Source organism: Salarias fasciatus, chromosome 6 (assembly GCF_902148845.1).
Source record: "Salarias fasciatus chromosome 6, fSalaFa1.1, whole genome shotgun sequence".
NCBI classification, from domain to species: Eukaryota; Metazoa; Chordata; class Actinopteri; order Blenniiformes; family Blenniidae; genus Salarias; species Salarias fasciatus.
This window is the reverse complement of record NC_043750.1, coordinates 32,911,423-32,931,882: the sequence shown is the minus strand read 5'-3', so window position 1 is coordinate 32,931,882 and position 20,460 is coordinate 32,911,423. Positions and strand designations below refer to the sequence as shown.

At 44.2% G+C, this 20,460-nt stretch overlaps 3 protein-coding genes across 5 annotated transcripts; all 3 read right to left on the bottom strand.

Annotated features, from left to right (window-relative positions):
• Positions 1–2,322: 2,322 nt before the first annotated feature.
• On the bottom strand, positions 2,323–5,633 carry LOC115390909 (golgin subfamily A member 7B-like). Its single transcript, XM_030094956.1, has 5 exons — positions 5,553–5,633; positions 4,133–4,258; positions 2,887–3,039; positions 2,704–2,805; positions 2,323–2,438 (listed from the first exon to the last, which is right to left on the bottom strand). Exons 1-5 carry the CDS (start codon positions 5,562–5,564, stop codon positions 2,355–2,357), a joined length of 477 nt encoding a protein of 158 aa, XP_029950816.1. The 5' UTR covers positions 5,565–5,633; the 3' UTR covers positions 2,323–2,354.
• A 988-nt stretch (positions 5,634–6,621) lies between these two features.
• On the bottom strand, positions 6,622–15,928 carry LOC115390873 (protrudin-like). Of its 3 annotated transcripts, XM_030094908.1 has the most exons (14): positions 15,625–15,928; positions 14,654–14,891; positions 14,465–14,535; positions 14,177–14,363; positions 11,529–11,624; positions 11,237–11,349; positions 11,034–11,152; positions 10,638–10,709; positions 10,504–10,524; positions 10,266–10,286; positions 8,624–8,765; positions 8,268–8,314; positions 8,066–8,147; positions 6,622–7,952 (listed from the first exon to the last, which is right to left on the bottom strand). In XM_030094908.1, exons 2-14 carry the CDS (start codon positions 14,887–14,889, stop codon positions 7,882–7,884), a joined length of 1,278 nt encoding a protein of 425 aa, XP_029950768.1. In that variant the 5' UTR covers positions 14,890–14,891; positions 15,625–15,928; the 3' UTR covers positions 6,622–7,881. The 3 variants fall into 3 exon arrangements, with proteins under 3 accessions (XP_029950768.1, XP_029950769.1, XP_029950770.1); XM_030094909.1 differs by lacking the exon at positions 10,266–10,286; XM_030094910.1 differs by lacking the exons at positions 10,266–10,286; positions 10,504–10,524.
• Positions 15,929–16,146: 218 nt separating this feature from the next.
• LOC115390861 (B-cell lymphoma 6 protein-like) lies at positions 16,147–20,271 on the bottom strand. The gene is made up of 3 exons (XM_030094892.1): positions 19,686–20,271; positions 18,447–18,770; positions 16,147–17,988 (listed from the first exon to the last, which is right to left on the bottom strand). Exons 1-3 carry the CDS (start codon positions 20,167–20,169, stop codon positions 17,402–17,404), a joined length of 1,395 nt encoding a protein of 464 aa, XP_029950752.1. The 5' UTR covers positions 20,170–20,271; the 3' UTR covers positions 16,147–17,401.
• Positions 20,272–20,460: the final 189 nt, after the last annotated feature.

Below are 20,460 nucleotides of genomic sequence, written 5' to 3'. Positions count from 1 at the left end.
AGCCAAGAAGCAGAGGTTGTAGAAGTTTCTGACCCGACAGTTCTGTGAAACATTGAAAACCGTTAATGAAGGGTTTATGTGTGTCTATAAGTGGATTTTTAATTTACGTCTGAAGACAGCTGACCGGCATCTTAGTCTGATGTATTTCCAAGCCAGTGAAGCAGCTGGCCATGAAGGCTCCTGTTGGTTCTTTCTTTGGGCCGAGACGTTTCTTTGGGGTTTTCTTCTCCTTCACTGGGGGATCTGGAGGGGCTTCATCTTTGGCTTTGCCGTGGTCTTTTTTCTCACCATCGTCTTTGGATGGATGGAGCGTCGCCCACCACCTCCTCCACGCTGGTCTCAGTCCCTGCTTTCCCTCCTCACTGAGCTGTATGTTGAGGAGGTCGGCCTCCGCTGCCGCTCCCTGAGCCATCTGACCCATCTCCGCCAATGCCAACGCCTCGCTGGCGTCCATCTTCTCCGTGTCCAGCATGTCTCCCTGAATCCCAGTGCAGAGTCTGACCCAAATCACACAAAGCCAGGGAATCACATGCATTCTTTACATCTTGACCTTTGACCTGTTCCAGATAGACCACTGTGCCAGATGAAGGTCAGTCAGTGCAGTTAAAAAAATGGCTGCTCTCACTTTCAGGTCTATATGAACAATCAACTTTAGACTAGAGCAGAGGAGTCAAACACTTTTTTGACAAACTCAAGTTGAGTGGGCCGGTTAAATAGTGGTTCAGAGTAGAAGTGAAGAAAATGTCTATATTTTCAAAAAAAACAAACAACTACTTCAGGAAATTACAATAATTTCAACATTGAATGCGATTTTAATGAAATATTCTGTTAAAATATACTGTGAAATTTTGAAAAACTTCTCTCATAACTGCTGCATTATGCATGTTTTTAAAAACTCACAATGACAGCATGGCTTTCAGGCCATTGCTAGTTTGTTATCTTTCACAGCAGCATCACCGATATCTCAGCTCCGGTGTCAGTTCATGACTCTTAAGGAGTTTGTTTTTACAAATCAGTTTTCTTTGAAATTTCTGCAGCCATATTGGGTCCCTGCAGTCAATTCCCTCAAGTGAGTTTCATCATGTTATACTGGTACACAAGAACAGTGACAGCAACAGCTGCATGATACGTGAGAAATTGAGCCATAGAGAGTTCAAAACCTTTGACCTTTGCTCTTTGAAAGAGGAGACGTTTGAGGACATCTGGCTCTGTGCCAGGTGGATATTAGAAGCATGCTTTCTGCATATTTTCCAAAGAACAGATGAAAGAACAACGAGCTCTGTGTCGGTGCGATGAAACAGTTTATTTGACACCAGTCATATTTACTTCGTTGCAATGTGTATCAAACAAGAAGCATTACGAAAATTAGTTTTTGCACAAAATGTCACCAAAACAAAAGACACATTCACATTTGTGAGCCAGGTTTTTGGCAGTTCTGGTTCTTTGGAAGTTTGCTAATAAACCAAAGGAAGGGTTAGTGTAACACTACATGTAAGATTCAGGAAGACGTTTTGACCCATCCTTCTTCTGCTCGCTGCTGCATTTAATGCAGTGGCAAGATTTGCATAATCTAAATTTAGGAAGAGTTGGTCTCGCTCAGGGAAACCAAGAGGTTAAAGTTTCGATTTGTGCATGTGTGCGTGTGTGTATATGTGTGTCTCTTACAAACGAAATACAGGCTTCATGTGTGAAAGATGGTCGATCTGCTACATTATTTACATGAATGGATTGGCGGACATTCATGCACCAGGGAAGGAGATTTAAAGCAAAGCGCAGGGAGAGGAGCTGCTTTTGCAGGATTGATCTTGGCTCTGGGTCAATAAACTTCTATACTGCCTTCCTTGAACTATTATATATCCTTCTGATATTTGCTAAATGTAGGAAAGTAGATATAGGATTAAAAAGCTACTGTCTACACAGTTAATATTTAATTACTTCAGTCTTCTGATTGGTCCACGGTTCTTGGCAAACTGTTCTAACTGTGGTCTGGATGATAAAGTGAGTTAGAACTCTGGACTGTGAGGTGAGTTATGCTGGCTGAGGTATGAAGTTTAATGAGGTCTGTGTTCTCTTCTATCCGAGCGCTTTCTTTTGCTTGTTTTTCTTCTTTTACAGAGGAGAGGAATGGTACAATCACACAAAGCATGTCTAGCTGTATGATTTTCTGAGATATTGCTCTCTAAGATCACTAAACCAGTGTCTGCACAGTTCTTGGAAACAAACTGATAAAGTGCATGTTTCCAAAGTTTCCACGTGCGAGAAACAAGCTGGTAAATCCTTTGTGTGAGCGTTGTGTGGATGTAAGCGTCGTGTCGGCGTGCGGGGGAAGCGTCGGGGCACGGGGAAGCATCTGGTCATCGGGCAGTGCTGCCGGACACAGAGCTGCTGCCTGAGCTGGAACCACTGGAGCCTCGGTCTTCATAGATGGAGATTTCTATCTGGAGAGAGACCGTTAGGGAGCAACACGTTTCTGTTCAGACACGTATTAGTAACTGTAAACGTAACTGTTAGATTTCGCTAATGCTAAAGCTAACAACAGTCACATGGATCATGTAAGAGAAAATTCAGTAACTAGCACAAACAACCTCAGCAGTGATGACATGATTTTATGACAGTAATTACTTCCTTGCACATTACTTCCCAAAGCAGCAGTAATACAGTAATATCATCATTATTGTGATTATTCGCAGTGTCTAAGGATACAACACGCATCCCTCGTTCGATGGGATCTGTGATTAGGAGACCTCTGGGGGCGTAAATCTTCTCATTCTGCTCCTGAATGTATTTGGCAATCTTCTTCAACACCTGAAGCAGGAGACATGAGCAACAAGTCGGAGTCAGGATTCATCTGGAGCCGTCAAAGTGAATGAAGACGACCTGTCGGACCTTCTCGTAGCGCGTCTCCATGCAGAGGAAGATAAGATATGCAGTGGCGCAGGCCAGACAGCCCTCCAAGTACGACTGTCCCCCGATCTTTTCTGCCTCAGCGTAGTAATTATTCAGCGTCTTCACAGTGTCCTCAAACAGCGTCCTCTCAATCTGCACACGCACACAGCAGAGAATTGATGAGCAGCTACAGAAAACTTTCTTGAAATGCACCGCGCTCTGTGTAACTCACGCAAAAACACAACAAAAAATCATTTTTTTTTAACAAAAGTTAAGAAGATTCCATTAAATGACAAAAAAGTATAACATTCAGGAAAGTATAAGCATGGAGTTATTATCTATACGCTGTTCTTTATTATTTTAGTGAGATGATAGTATCCAAACATTTAACTTATTTCTAGTCATGTCTGTTTGGCAAAACATGACACCACGCTTCAATTTCTACAGATTCATTATAGTCCATAATTTCTATTTCCTCTTTTGAAACATGCGACTGCAACTAAAAGGCCACAAATTGTTTTGATTCATCTCATAAATGAAATTGAATTTTGTGTTTAATCCAAGCTCCAGCTGAAAATGCTGTAGTGAAAAACAAACCATGGAATTTGGCTATTTTGGGCATTTTATTTTGACAAATACATTTGATTAATGTTCAGATAAGAATCGGGCAAGTAGACACTGAATCACAGTGCTACTGACATTATAGCAATGACAATACATTCATTTTAGAATACTACTACTACTACTACTACTACTACCACAACTACAACGACAATAATGTTTATCACAAGGTTAAAAGCCCTCCAGTCGAGTCCAGACTGAATCAAGGGACATCAGAGAGGTGAGCAGAAGTGGTTGTCTCTATACCACTACACTGCTCATTATTACCATAAATATCATTTAAGTTTCATTATGAAACCTTTGAGTCGAATTCCTCTTCGGAACTTGAATACTACTGACATGCAGTACATGCAGTAAAACACACAATGATGGATAACTGCAGACAGATCATTGACAAACCAGCTTTGCTCTTGGTTTAGGATTTTTTTTTTCCAGGAAATAAACACTTCTTTAAATTCATATAATACTTCATGAATCATTTGCATGTAGTGATGAAACTGAAGATTTGATTTCTTTCTATGTGAACTTGGAAAGCAGTCAATACATTTACATAAGACGGTCACATTTCTTAAGTTGCATGCCTATTTTGAAGTACAGTGTGTTAAACTGAAGATGCTCTCTTTACCCTGCTCTCCAGCTCAGAGGGGAACTTGGTCTGAAACTTGCAGGTGGTTCCTTCACTGTAGTCTCTCTGGATGAAAACTTTGTTGGCCAGTGATGCGCTGTGCCTCAGCTCCTGCAGGTTATGAAACTGAGGACGACAAAAGCACATGGTGATCAGTCTTTATCCAATATGATGGAAGGAAATATTGACATGTACATGTTTCTGCACACATGAAATCACTCGTATATACAGCTATGTTACAAAGCACGACACAAAAATTCAATCTAGAATAGGTTTCAGCTTCAGGTGTAACCATATTCACTCGCAAATAGGAGGAAGTAATCCAGTTCATACAGTATCTGTTCAGCGTGTCTCCAGAGAGTGTCTGGGTTGGACCTCTCTGATCACCTGTTCACTCAAAATGTGTGTAAACACTGTTTGATGGAGCAGTAACAGATGGTGACAAGCAGACACAGTATGATCGATCACTCTGTGGACCAAAGCCCAGCGCTGGACATACTATCCCTCTGCCACACACACACACACACACACACACACACACACACACACACACACACACACACACACACACACACACACACAGCCTGTTCCTCTGTCTCTGTCTGGTCTTGTAGACGATGTAACATTTCACAACACATCAATGGCCTTGCTGTCTCCAGTGCTGAACGCATCACGGTGTATTGTTGGTACTGGACGGGTTGTGGGTGCTCTCCATGGTGCTGAACAGGTCAGTTCACTGAACGGGTCACAGCCGCCTGGTTGCTGTCCGTGGTGCTGAACAGGTCAGACTGCCGAACGGGTCATGCCGGTCTGGCTGTTGCCCACAGTCCTGAAGAGGTCCAGGTGGACTGGGTCTGGACGGGTCACGGTAGCTGTCCATGGTGCTGAACAGGTTATTCGACTGGACGGGTCACGCTGGTCCGGCTGCTGTCCACACTGAACATGTCTCCGGGTGTGTGCGCTCAGCGGTCACAGACAGCTGCTTGTCTCTGGATTAAAAAGCTTCTCCTCGAACAAAAACAGAGCTGCTTTTACCAAAACAGCTTAACATCGCGGGGCTGGGGAGGGGGGAGCTGGAGGAGGGGGGGGGGGGGGGGGGGGGGGGGGTTCTGCCTTATATTTCTCTGCATTTGTAGTACCAGTGACTTTTTTTTTAATTTCCCTGCTTTGCTTGGCTTTTTTTTTTTTTTCTGTAAATGCGCCAAGAGGGAGGCAGTTTGAGCGAAAACGACCGGGCATGGTAATGTAGGACACGGTCGTCGGTCCGGTGGATGGATCGGTGCGGCTCCGCTAAAGCGTGCGCAGCCTTCAAGCTCCGGAGCACCACGATCCGAACCCCCGAGCCCCCGAGCCCCACCCAAAAAACACGGCTAATCACGGCAGCCCCAAACCCGACAAACGCTCTTAAAGCTAGTCTTACCTCTGTCGCCATGTTGCCATCCGTGGCCGTAGGGACGAGTCCATGCACGAGCTCAAATCGCTTTACTGGGACACGGCGGGGGCGGGGCTAAAGGGGGAGGTGTTATGAGCCGGATGGGGCCGGGTAAAGGGGGGGGGGGGGGGGGGGGGGGGGGGGGGGGGGGTTAGCCTATGGAATGGGGCTTATGTCAAAGAACTATAACATTGAAATTACATTTCAGCTCATTGCAGTAGATCTTGCATGTCAGTGAAAAGGTGAAAAGGTCATGGGGTCAATACTGACGGGGCCTCTCTGTGTAGGGTTTGCATGTTCTCCCCATGAGTGTGCGGAATTCCTCCCTCCAGTTAAATGCTGATCTTATTGTTATGAGTGTGGATGTGGTTGTTCTGTGATGGACTGGAGGCTTCTCCAGGTGATCTCTGCCTTCCTCCACTCTGGAGAAGAAGGCAGGCCTGCAGCAAAGCCCCTGTTGTGTTGTTTTGGGCTTTTTTTTTTTTTTTTTTTACTCAGCATGATCAAGGCCTAATTTGACCCCCTTAATCACCCTGAAAAGAAGTAAAAAAAAAATTCTAAAATTGAAAAATTAACCCCTTCATTAGCTCTCTAGCGCCACCTACATCCCACCAAAATTTAGTAAAACGGCCCTCACGATTCATAGAGACATAAAACCAACACAAGATTGAACATAAGACTTCTAAATACTACCTTGTCAAAGGGCATATGTTGGCATATGTATGGCTGACATCTGCTTAAAGAAGTATCTGAAGCCTTGAGATAAAAACATCAGAATTTGTCAGCGTAAGACGATTTGCTTTGAAGGACTAAACTGTAATAATAGTATTCAGATTAGTTGTTTACAATCTAAATTTGAAAAGTATTAAATACCTTAAGACTTAAAAATTTTTCAACTGCTTACAAGGTTTTTTATTAACTATGTCAAAAGTTAAATCCATTCAAGAGTTTATTTGAAATGTTAAAGGGACAAGATACACAATAAAAACTCAGACAATAACTTTTTGAGTTTTAAATTAAATATATTAGATATACAACAATGTACAGAAAGAGTTTCTATATGATTACAATAAAAGCAAAGCAAACAGTTACAATCATCTGTGTCTGAATTTATGATTAAAACAACATCCTCAACAATTCTTCAAGTCAAGTCCTGCTTGGAAGAGTGTGAGGTTCTGATACATCAGCTGGTTTAATCCAGTCATGTTGACTTTGATCCAGTTACAGAAAAAACAACAACATGGACTCCTGGGACTTCTGGCTACGGTAATACTCCAAAACAGCTTATTTGACAGGTCTACACAAAAAAACAAAACAAAAAAAAACAAAACAAAACAAAACACGACAAACAATGAAGCAGCAATTTGTTACAAGAGCAAAGCGGGTCTGCAAAACGCATCGTTTCAAAAATCCTCAGTTCTCACCTTTGTCAAAAGCGTCATGTGACTCACGGGAAGACGCCCATCCTCAGTGAGGAGTCTGCTTCCTGTGTGGTTTGAGCCGTTTTAACTGGTGGGCGCGTCAATAAAAACTCTTCAGGTATCACCGAAAATAAAAATAGCTTACACAAACTGCTCGTGTGAGCGGAGACTCGCCTGCTCCTGGAGGTGGTGGTCTTTGTCGTCACATGACACGTCTGACGCCGGCGGCGGAAAGTGCACAAACCATCCTGTGCAAATGTTTTAACAGTTTTAGCTCTCCAAGGGGAAAAAGCATGATTTACTTTGTCCGTACATCCATTATTTTGTTCACTTGAACACAGTTAAAATTCATGGGCACTTCCAGCCATTTTCCCCGCACCGTTACTTAAATGAATCTAAAAACTGTGCCTTAGTTTTGTTCATGAAGTCCTCTCAGCATTACAGTACAGACAATCTGCTACACAGTGCCGAAGACATCACCATTCAAGTGAATCCGTCTTTGTGGTTGGGCAAAAGAAAAAGAAAAAAAAACCAAGAAGAATCATTAAAAACCATCAACATCCATGAAGCCTTTTTGTGTCTCCCTACACCACAGACTCCGTCCGAGCCTCCGACACTGAGAGGGAAGGAAGTCGGTCCTGTGATCATAGAGTCATTGTGCTCTGTACAAAATCTCATTGATTAATAAGGTCCAGTCCTTTTGAACAAGTGAAACCAAAAACACCAAACACATTACAGAAAGAATCCCATCAACATTAGAAGAGGCTGGGCAGGAAAGGCAGAGGGGCTCTGGAATTGCACATGGGAGGTGTTTGGATAGATCTAAGAGCCTGGCATGTTGGTTGGGGTTCGGTGATAACGACGAACCGTCTCCTGCTGGTTGTGTACGCGCCGCCTCATTGTAACTTGATGAGAGCAGAATTGCAGGCAGCGCAAACAAAGACGGTCTCTCTCTGCGCCTCTGGAGCTGAGGAGCAAACAATCAATCACATCAGCTGAGACGAAACTACGAGATGAGATGCGACACCGTGGAGCCGTTTTGATTTTATCATCGTTTACTATTTAAGTTCTGAGTCTCACCTGTTGCTCCCATGCAAGATCTGGGCACCTTGAAGGAACAGCATCGAGAGCAGAAGCTGTTGCCACAGTTACTGCAGTTCCTCTGCAAAACAAAGAGACAAAAGGCTTGAGCTGAGCCCAGAGAGAGAAAACAAGATCACAATAATAAATGTTGTTTATGACGAGATGATGCCTAAATATAACCAGGACTCGATGGTCTCACCCTTTTCTTCAAAACAGAGAAGACAGCAGTGCAGCTTGAGCAATTTCCTTTGGAGACAGAAGAAAACAACAATGAGTATTAATGTGACACTTCCTTCATCACTGAGGTACATCAACCCTTTATCAGTCAAGATAAATCTGGAAAGATCTGCTTTTCTGTTTCTTCAAAAATAGTAAATACAAACCAACAAGGGTCCGAAAGCTCATGGTTTGACCATCAGGGCTCTGGATATCAACACACACACCCCAAGTCACACTGTCTAATGTCCAACATCAGCTCAATACTGCTAGTTCCAGGGGTTTGGATGTTAAACAGTGAGAGGGTTGAACTCGGTAGATGAAGCGGAACACACGGACCTGTGCTGGTGGTGGGGTAGCGTTTACGCAGCTTCTCCGTCAGTTTGGACACTTTGCTGCGTATCGGTTCGTTGCGGCTCAAAAGGCCGTTTTCGGAGATGGTGTCAAACTCGGGCGGGACGAGAGGCCCTTCATCGTCCTCCTGGGGAAGAGAGGGGCAGACAGAGGGGGACGCAGTTACAGGCTGTACGAGGACAGTGAATACAGCTTGTCTTTTGGGGGCGTGAAGACTCAAACTGGAAGGAGTTCAGCCAGTTTGGGGGGAGAGAAAAAAAAAAAAAAATCACGCTTGCTGACTAGAGGTTCCGGCCAGTGATGAGAGTGGAAATGGAAATGCATGTATTTGCAAGCATTAGGCTGTGCTTCTCCGTCTGCCAAGAGCAAAGAGAGCATCTCCCATTAAGAGTGACGACGATTTCACAAACAACTCCCTGACTGAAGTGAAATGCATCCATTAAAAAAAAGACCTGTTCAAGTATGTTGAAAGAATTTTGAAGAAAAAAAAACCTTCGACAAAAATATCTGAAGGGTTTTTTTTGTCTGCAGCTTTTTCTTTCCTCTATTTTCTCACCTCATATGAATGCATCACACTTTTGTACATTTTTAGAAGCTCCCTGTTAGAACAACGGAATCATCTGAGAGGTAAGTTTACTCCCACACTCAGCAGCAATTGTTGTTAGTGGAAGAGAAGCAGACTGGTAAATACAACCACACCACCCATTTGTAAAAACAGTGATTTGCAGTGACTGGATACTTAAAAAGCAGTGATATGAGGCAACAGAAGTCCATCCACTTTGTTTTTATTAGGTAGACTAGAACTATTTGCGCATTTTCAAAAATCTGCTCTCTACCGTAGGATGGATAATCAGCATTGGTCGGTTCATCACAGCTGTGCTGGTTGTTCATGACCAAGTCAGAGCATAAATGCATCCATGCACATAAATAAACGCCTGAGTTAAAACAAACAACATGCAAACTAGCTCAGACATGACACTGCTCAGGACACTACGGGGTTTCACCAACGCAGGATGTTACATGAATGACGACAGTCATGCAGCTGTACGGTTATGAGGAGTAACAGGAACTATCAATCGGTGTTTCTTACTACTGCTCCCCATCACTGCTACAATACTCGTAGAATAAGCCATAACATTATGACCACCTGCCTGATGTTATGCTCATCTGCATACACAATAAACTGAGATGCACTTTGTGTTGGGACGCCTTTCGAGTATCATCATTAAAATCAGCAGGTATTTCAGTTACAGAGGCTTCTCTCTTGGATTTACCACACGGACCAGTCTTTGCTCCCCAACAACTCCACTGAGCATGTTGGCAGTACACTGCTTCTCCTTCCTGGTGCAACTGTTGAGAGATACTCGCCCACTTTAAAGAGGAAAAGATTTTATTTCAAATCAAAACTCATTCAAAAAGTCAGACTTGCCCATTTTTATTAATAACTATGAGTAAAACATATTTACTTGGGGCTTAATATATCCCACCTTTAAACAGGTGCCCATCTGAAAGAGTTTTTTTCTTTCATTTCACTGGTCAGTAGTCATAATATTATGGCTGATCTGTATCGTACATGTGAATGGGATGACTAATGGAAGGGACGAGAGACACTGGGAAATCCACTTACCACTAAGACCAAGGGGGTTTCCTTGTAAGGAAACAGAACAACGTTACCCTAAGGCAGGGATATTCAGTGGAGCAGAGTGTGTGTTTTTCCCAAAACCATGCGAGAAGTACAGCACAAGGCACCTCACACCAGGAACGACACATGAGCCTGCTGTTCATGTGTTCACGCTGTTATACTGAGAGAGCTGACAGGGCGACAGGACTCTAGCCTCTTCTGAACAGAGGGATTTAACGCTTACCTGGAGGGAAACTGAATGTTCCTGAGTTCAGAGAACAGCAGAGACAAAAAAAAAAAAAAAAACAGACACACGCCATCAAACTAAAAATCAGGGAAATCTAATAACTGGAGGAGCAAAGGAATGAATGAAGTCACCTCAATGGCATCCTTGAATTCATCATCAGGCTCCGCCTCCTCAGCTTCCTCCACACTGCCAGGGGAAAGGTCCTGCCATCAAGCAACACACATGAAAATATCAGCACTGAACTCAAACGAGCAGTCCAAGGTGGCTCGCCGTTCCCTGATGGTTTATGGGACGTTTCAGCTCTAGCGACTCCCCCCCCCCCCCCCCCCCTCTGGCAGAGAGTAAAACTACAACACACACAGCTGACGAAAGAACAAATCCACAGAAGGATTTACATTGTGGTAAAAGCACTAAGAACCTGGGATAAGAAGCTTATAGTTGCGGTCGCTTTTAATGTAAATCACAACAACTGAGTCCTCGTTTCAGACAGCAGGCGCCCATTTCTCCACCGCGATGCTTCCTCTCACCTCCAGGCTTGTTGGCGTAGGGGTCCGGTCCAACACACCGCCGAGTTCCTGCTCCTCACACACGCCCTCCGAGGCCTGGACGGGGCCTATGTGGAACAGCTTTCTGATGTCCAGTAAAACTGCAGCAGGAGACGAGGGACACGAGAGGCCGTTAACACCTGGATGAGTTCATTTTTAACCTTCTGAGGACGGAAAAGACCGACCTCTGCAGAAGTCTCGGTTCCACAGGAAGATGGCGCTGTTGAGTCCGGCCAGCACCCAACCCACAGGAGCAAAATAGAGCAGGCACACCACCATTATAATGCCACCATAGAACCTGGAAGGAGTATATTCGAAATACAGGACTCAAGTCACTGATTATCCAAATATTAAAGGGCTGTAATGTATCTGTCACCACAATAAAACAGCACTTAAAAAAATACATTCAAATGTAGTGTGCAATCGCATCAAACATGCAGCTTATAGATGTGAATATACTCTCTGGTACAGTCAGACCTTGATGACTTGGTGTGGTTGTCCCAGTACAGGACTTTATATACAGCTTCTGCTGACTGACAGGCAGAGGACAGCATGTCATCCAAGTGCTTCAGCCTGGTGGAGACAGAGCAGAACGCACAAAGTCAAGATTATTCGTCCATGGACATAATATGCAACACATGGAAAACAAATCCAGTAACCAGACCTTAGTGGATCAGGAAGCAGCTACATTTAGGGTTCAGAATCAGATGAGATTACAGGCATCAGGAGGACTGTTATATGGACTTGAGGGTGATTAATTATTTACTGTGTAGAAACAGATCTAAAAATGGAAATGGACTAGACTTATTGATGGTTAAAAATATCAGCCATCAGTGCTTTATAATCATTATCTTTTCAACTTTCAGTGTCTGATATTAATTTCAGAATCTCAGATATGTTGTTCTGAAAGGATCTTGCAACATTCAGTTAGTGTGGACAAATGTCTGTCTCAGATACAGCATTGAGACTAGAGTTAGAAAAATCAGCAAAAAAATAAAAACAGACGTGGTGAAATGTGAGGCTTTAGGCTGATGAAGGATGAAAAACTATTCTAAACAGAGTCAGAACAAAGCTTGACGACAGGAAACATTTAGGTGTGAAAAACATGCAAAAAATTAACAAATCAAGAAGCGGAAACACTTTTTCACACCACCGTATGCTAATATGTACCCTTCACTGACAATGTGTCGTCAGCACTGATTGGCAGTAATGTCCTAAGTAACGTGCTACTGGAATCTGATTACTTTTTTCAAGTAACGAGTGAAGGAAGGGATTATAACTGCATATACAGTAATTCAATTATTGTAACTTTCCTGTACCCTTGCATGGATCGTATGAAGAAAAGTGTGACAGGAATTGTTAAAAAGTTTACATCCATCCATCCATCCATCCATTTTCTACCGCTTATCCGGGGCCGGGTCGCGGGGGCAGCAGTCTCAGCAGGGATGCCCAGACTTCCCTGTCCCCAGACACTTCCTCCAGCTCCTCTGGGAGGATCCCAAGGCGTTCCCAGGCCAGCCGAGAGACATAGTCTCTCCAGCGTGTCCTGGGTCTTCCCCGGGGTCTCCTCCCAGTGGGACATGCCCGGAACACCTCCCTAGGGAGGCGTCCAGGAGGCATCCTAAACAGATGTCCGAGCCACCTCAGCTGGTTCCTCTCGATGTGGAGGAGTAGCGGCTCTACTCCGAGCTCCTCCCTGGTGACTGAGCTCCTCACCCTATCTCTAAGGGAGCGCCCAGCCACCCTACGGAGGAAGCTCATTTCGGCCGCTTGTATCCGGGATCTTGTCCTTTCGGTCATGACCCAAAGCTCATGACCATAGGTGAGGGTGGGAACGTAGATTGACCGGTAAATCGAGAGCTTCGCCTTTCGGCTCAGCTCCTTCTTCACCACGACGGACCGATACAACGACCGCATCACTGCAGCCGCTGCACCGATCCGCCTGTCAATCTCACGCTTGTTTACATGGACTCTTTAAATTTTACATGACCTAATATGCAGAAAGAATAGAATCAGGCTGAAAGGTTTATTGATTTAAAGTGTATTCAGGTTCTGCATCATATTGATGAAAAGGAAGTAAAGTAATAAAGTAACTAGCTACTTTTGAAAATAATCAGTCAAGTAGCTGGTTTCCTTCTTGGAGATGTAATTAGCAACCAGTAACTAATTACTATTTCCAAGTAACTTGACCAACACTGGTTAGCAGTAAGTATAAAACAGAGCAGCACAGAAAGTTTTCTCTTTCTTTCACCCGAGACAAAAGCCGACAACGTCTTATTAACTACGAGCTGAAAGTGAAACTGTATTTACTAAAAACATCATTAAAACTGATCAGAAAGGCTTTATGTGGACAAAGTTTTACAGCAGGTGTGTCAAACACATCTTAGCTGAGGAGCCGAATGAAGCCCAGTTTCATCTTGAGCAGGCCGGGCCAGGAAAATAGTGCCATGATAATCTTTAAGTTCAAATTTTAAAGACTTTCTTTGTTGTGGCACAAAGTATAAGTGATTTAAAAATTCTAGATTTTCACAAAACCAAACAGTTACTGCAAAAAATGACTACAAGCTAATTTTAATAAAATTTTTTTTAAAGAAATTTCTTTTTACAATTTGCTTGGCGATTTGCGGGACTGGAGCTTCTTGCGGGCCGGTTTTGGCCCACGGGCCATATGTCTGACATCTCTGCTCTACGCAAAGAATATCAGCTTGAAATTTAGCCTCCTACTAATAATGCTCATTCCATGATGTGTTGACTATACATCAAACAAGTTCAAAAAAATGATGGAGAGCATTGATGTGTGTATTCAACATCCTGACGACGCCTGCCTGTCACATGGCAAATGGAGAGAGTCGCATTCATTCCCAGGGTAATTTCTGCAGTCAAATCGCCTCAGACGCACTGAAAGGCCCCCAAGCCTCAAGTGAAAGAAGCCGTGAGCCGAGAGTGCAAACCACTAAACCACCATCTGATTAGAACAGGCAGACTGCCTGGTGTGGGACCGTCGGTCAGATACAATAAGAGCACTACCAGAATACTTTACAGCTTTAAAGACTTTTTGATGAACCGTCAATAAATCATGAAAATAGCAGCCAGTTAATCATTAATGAGGACATTCACTGACTTACAGGTCTTTGACTTCCAACATGGCCTCCTGTTTGGTGAGGTGCACCGTCTGCAGATCCCGGCGGTGCACGGCGTGATGGTGCCTCCTCTGGAGCTCAGACTCGGAGGCTCTGCCCCCACACCTGTCCTGCAGGTAACCCAGGGCAGCAGGCACTGCTAATGCCACCAGCGTCACGGTGAACCACCCCACTGACACCAGAGAGGACAATCAGCTCATCAATTATTCAGGCGTGTTTCAAACCACACACAATAAACCGAGATCAATAGTAATTCTTTATTCCTCCTCCTACCTTCATTGATGGTGCAGAAGAAGACATTGAGGAATATGCAGACAAGCAGAGAGCAGAGAGGCATCCTCCATCTGAAACGTGAAAAAAAAAAACAATGTGCACAGTGTTGGAAATGAGTGCAGCTGTGTCACATAAAGCTCACACAGGCTGAAAACACACACACACACACACACACGCGCGCATACACACCCGAGCAGGAGGCGCGCCAGCTCCACCGCATCAGAAACTGGTTCTAGAAACAATGCCATTCTTTTATAGGACACGACCATGTTAAGGAGGTCAAAGTTCGGCGTGCAGCGAGGGCTCCCCAACTCGGAGACGTCGGGAGACCCGGCGGTGTCTTTAGACGACGAGTGCACCAGCTCGGCTCGCTCCCCAGGAGCCTGAGACGGGTCGGGGAACGCTCCGGCGCCATGTGTCGCCATTCCTGGACAGGAGGAGGCAGTGAGGTCAGGACAGGAGCACACTTCATACACCATCCACCACAACACCCCACAGGAAAGCATGAGTGACAGATTTTTGGGGACTATTACTATGTTTTTTAAAGGGAGGACTTTCAGTTTATATGACATATAATCTATTGCATTATTCAAAAAAATCTGGTGCCAGTGATTGTTTTCTTTTAACAATTAACATAATATTTAATTTTGTTTACTAAAGATATCTGATAAAATATTTATGTTATATGTTCTTTAAGTGTGACAAAAATGCTTTAAAGTGCTTATTTTACACAGATCTTAACAACAGCACTTTCACTGTAACCGAGTAGGATTACAGTACTTTATTTAACTGTTACAGTGCTGTATGTATTGTGTTACAAGTAAAAGTACTGTCATTACTGCTGAAATTGTACTCAGTTCCTTTAAATTTAAATCCCTGTCTGTGCTAAACAGCTGGATCTTGTTTTAATTTTACACTTCGTCCTACTCTTTTTGGAAGCGGCTAAGAACTGAAGTTTGGTTTGAGCCAGACCTGTCCCTAAACCAGGATCTCTGTGATTAGAAGGTAATTATTTGATGTTGACGAGAGAACGGCTCCTCCTGAAATCTGTGGCCTGTCTGACTGGAAAGTTGACTCCTGTCTCCCGACAGAACGAGTCCCGGACAGAAGAACCGGACCTGCTAAGACAAGCTGTGCGCTGAGAGAGAGAGAGGATTTACCCCGAGCTGAGAGACCGACCCCCGGCCGGAGGGCGAAGCCGCGGAGGGAGGCAGGAGAGAGGCGAGAGGGGGGCAGAGAGAGAGGCGCTCAGGCGGAACAACCGGAGAGCCGCGCCGACGCCATCATCCCGGAGGAAGGAAGAGCCTCCAAATCCGCCCAGCCGGGTCTACATGTCAGCGGCCAGCCGTCCTGCGGGAGCAGCGGCCCGTCGAAACGCGTCTGCGGGAAAACCCGCAGAGAAATCCCGCAGCTGTTGTTTGCGAAGCCGTCCTCGTCAGCTCCGGCGCTTCCGCTTCCTGCTTTAATCCAGGTCCAACAGCAGAGCGCAGAACGCAGGAGAAGCTGTCGATACCAGAGTGTGACGATCAAAAACAGCATGTATATATATTGTATGAGAGAACAAAGAAAAGTTAAGAGAAAAATAAAATAAGCTTTAACTATAAATAAAATAACTTTAAAGAAACAAGCTTTAAAGAATAGGTTTATTCTTTAAACACAGTAAAATGTAACTTTATGTCTAGTACAGTTTTATCATGATTATAATGGTGAATAAATAATGCTAATAGCAGTGGAACACTAGATACAATTTTATAATGATTTTTGAAAATACATTCAAACAAAAAATATGGACAACCGTTTTTAAAATAAAGAAAGGTTGGTGCTCATACAAAAATTTAAAAAAAGAAAAACATTCAGTAAAAATAGTCTTAATACCATAAATAAAGATTTAAAGTCAAGCCAAAATGATTGGATTTAAGGACTGTGGTGCTGTTTTTAAAGAATGCACAAATGCCTTACTTTTCTGATTTCAATTTTCATCTCTCTAGTTTTCCATTAATTTTAAATGCTTTTTTTCAATGCCAATTTCAGTGGAACAATATATCTGCCTTCCACGGACATTGTACATACTAAGATTATTCAGATATAGGTAGCAGGCAAACCTGGTGTTGGGAGTTCTTTACAAAAATAAACACGTTAAAAGGTTTTATAGGAATAGCAAATGCCTACACACCTTCACAACTTGCCACACTTTGCAGCCTTCCTGTGATTGAACTCAGGACTCCTATATTTATGATGACCATTTAACCCAAACCTGAACATTTGAATATGAATAAGCTGCTTTATTTCAACTTCCCATGTGTACAGCACACCAGAGAAACAAAGCAGTTAGTCCACCTACCCAGTGATTTATTGATTCGGTTTTGCTTAGTGTATTTGGATATGGTAAACACACCAATAACGACAAAAACACCACTGAATATGAAACACGCAGGAGTTCATCCGTATGTGAAGAACTATTAAAATTCCATAAAAAGCTTTTTCCAACAAGATGAACAGTGTACATGAAGCATTATTCATGTAGTGTTCAGCAGAATGATAAAGTCACTAGTCACACAGCTTCAATACTTCTATTAAAAAAAAAATCTAAGTCTATTTGAGTTTGACTTGTTTTTTGATAGAAAAAGCCTTGAACTTTATGAAATGCTGCTGTGTGTGTGATCCCATCAACAAAGGTTTGCTCTCGTCTAGGGGTTGATAACACAGAACACTTTATTAGAATGTGGGAGATTAACATCTTAAGCCATCTAGCTTAAGTTGATAATGCTTTTTCAAAAGGATGTTTGTGCTCAAACCCATTTATCAGGGATGTTTCAGTCTTTATAGCCCTGCTATATAGAAAGTCACACAGACAAAATAATCTACTGATAGTGAGCGCTGCAAAAAAGAAAAAAGTCAGTTTCTGAATAGCATCAAAAGTCCAGAATGTGCAGCCGCTTACGACTGCAGCTGCTTGGCGTGAGAGCGCTGGTGAAACTTGAGCCCTCCCCAGTTTCTGAAGGATTTTCCACACTGTCCGCAGACGTACGGTTTCTCCCCGGTGTGGATGCGTATATGCCTTTTTAAAGCTCCCGAGTGACGGAAGCACTTGCCGCAGACTGAGCAGGTGTACGGCCGCTCTCCTGTGTGGATGCGGAGGTGAGTTTTCAGGTTCTCCAGACGGTTGAACTCCCGGTTGCACACCGTGCAGCGGAAGGGGCTGCAGCCCGGGGGGAAGAGCTGCAGCCGGGTCCTGGTGCCTCCGGCCGCCGGCTGCTGGCAGCGCTGCTGCTGCCTCTGCTGGCACTGGCTGTTGTGCCGCCGCAGCAGGCTGGGCAGCTGAAAGGCCTGCCCGCAGGTCTTACAGGCGTACAGGGTGCTGCTGAGGCTGCGGCTGGTCCGGACACGCACGCCATAGACCTGCGGAGGAGGGGCTTCGGACGGGGGACCCGGATCGGCCACCTGGAAGAGGCTTGGGAACTCCGAGGAGAGGGCTAAGAGATCTGTGACAGGAGGGATGCTGGTGGTTGGGTTTGGAGAATCAGCTGGAAAAAAAGAATAAAACATGCGCAAATAATTTTTAATACAAAAATCGTTTTTTTCCATTTTCAGGGTTGATTCTCAAAGTAAAATATCAATGTAAAACATGTTTGATCTTCAGAGTTAAGACGCAATTTAATCTTTATTATGGCCACTTGTGATGCTAAAACTGCTTGATCAACACCAGGACGTTCATGTCAGAATCAGATTTGTCTAACATCAGCATGTTTGGAGCTGAGATAAAGAATAACGCTTTTTAACAAGGCATTTCTTTTAATGTGCAGGAGAAAAAAAAATTAAGCACTAAATGAATGCACACAGTGAATGATGTAAACATGAGTGCAGACATTTATTTCTACAGTATTAATTGTAGCTGCTGTTCTGCTTTGATGACTGGGATTGCTCTGAAGGCTGAATAAATGATTATGTGAATCATTGACAGACACGCTGTTGTCGATCTTACCCCGGTCCGGCCCAGCGCTGGACAGCTGGAAGTGTAGGTCCTGGCTCTCACCATCTGCCACCAGCAGTTTTTGTTCCTCCAACATTCTGGACTGGACCTCAGACATACAATCCAAGCCGTAATCTTCCATTTTAATGGAGTCCAAACAGGAAGGTGAACCTTCTCTCAAGTCATCCAGCATCTCCTGCTTTACAGTCACCTGCTCCAAGGTGGACTTGCTGGGATGTGGAGGGAGGGGACGGTCTTGACTGAGTATTTTTTTACATGATGCTTTCATATTTTCAGCCTTCATTACAGATGAACAAGTGCTCTCTTCAGCGATTTCTGCAAAAGAAAAACAGTCCACAAGCAATGAGAAGTCATCTAAAGAGGGAAACCCTAGAAACATTGTTTAATTTTTTTTAAAGAAATTGCTAGAACAAATAAAACTCTGCATGTGGAGGAAGAAACTAAATCCGATGCAGAACTTCACCCACTCAACAAGCAAAGCTCTCAAACTACAATTATTTACAGACACACAGCCTTTAAAAATCAACAATACCTCAATGTGCTTTGACATCAACAGTTTAAGACAGCAGTACATTTCAGCACATTATAGCTGCTTCAAATACTCACCCCAAATTTTAACACAGGTGTTGATCAAACAGTGTCTAAGCTTTCAATTTAAAAAAAATTGTCTCCATGAAAAACCACATCGAAGTAAGTGTGGGGTTTTTCTAATTTTATGGATGAGAGAAACATTCAGTATTGAAATTGCAAAATTTTAGAAGTAACGTAATTCAATTTTGTTCAAGCACTGGAATTGCATGTCGAGTTCAAAGTACGAAGAAAATAAGGTTGGGAGAGTGAAGTGAAGGTTTGGGACCATCTCTGGGATAGAGTTAGCCTGAGTGAAGTCAGGGACTCACAATACACATCTATAAACACTTTTTGAAAATGCACCCATCAGGAATGAGCTTTGTGTCGACAATGGGTTTCTGCTGAGGGAGACAAGGAGGCAGGGAGAGAAATGTTTCTGTGTATGAAGTTTAATTGATCAAATTCCTTTTGAAACTGAGAAGACAAGTCTGAATGTTCACAAATTCTACTGTGGGCTGGAATAAAGCCGAAAGGCCAGGGGACTGTTGAAATCTGTAAACTGATCTGTATACATCCTCACCAGGTCATTGGCCCTCATCATGAAAATATGGTTTGAAAGTTAGATTGTGCTGACTTAGACACACACACACACACACACACCTTGAGAAAGACAGCGGATGTGTTGGTGAGCCTCACTCTCACAGTCCTGGTCATCTGAGCTCAGTGGTTCATCTCGGGGGTCTGGAGACTGTTTGTACCCGGGGTGCCCTGCAGGAGAGCCCCCACCTCTGCCCCCACTGCAGCCGGACTCCCACGGGGGGCTGACCGGATGATGCGCGTGCTTTGTGGGGATGGAGAGTCTCTCCTCGGGGGTGAAGCGCCCGGCCTCTCTCCGCCGACAGTCCAGCTCCGCCTCGGCTCTCTGGAGCCTCTCCTTCAGGGACTCGTTCTCCCGCCGCAGGTCCGCGTAACTCCCTCTTGTTCCCAGGAGGCTCTTCACCTCTCGGACCGCGATCTCCACAGCCACCTCAAACGCTCCGTGGATGGCCGCGACGAGCTCCTCCTGGAGGGAGAGAGCCGCCTCGGCCGCCGGGAGGTGAGCCCCGCGTAGGGCCTGCTCGGTCCCGGTCACCTGCTGCTTCATGGCGCATTCAGGAGCTCCGTGAAGTCTTTTAATTTAGGTAAAAACCCCTCTCCCGGTACCGGACTGCTGCTCCGCGAACCCAGAGAGACAGCCTGACAGCACCGGAAGTGACGTGTGGAGGGGGAGGGGTCACTTCCGGGTGACATCTAGCGGTGGGAAACGTGAACTACAGGCGGATGAATAGTGCGCCCTCTTGTGGTAGGAGGCGAAAAACAGTTTAAGCATAAAGTGTCTACTTTATTACAAAGTCTGCGCCTAGCTTACTTTCTATCAAAGAATTCAGTTGCTTTT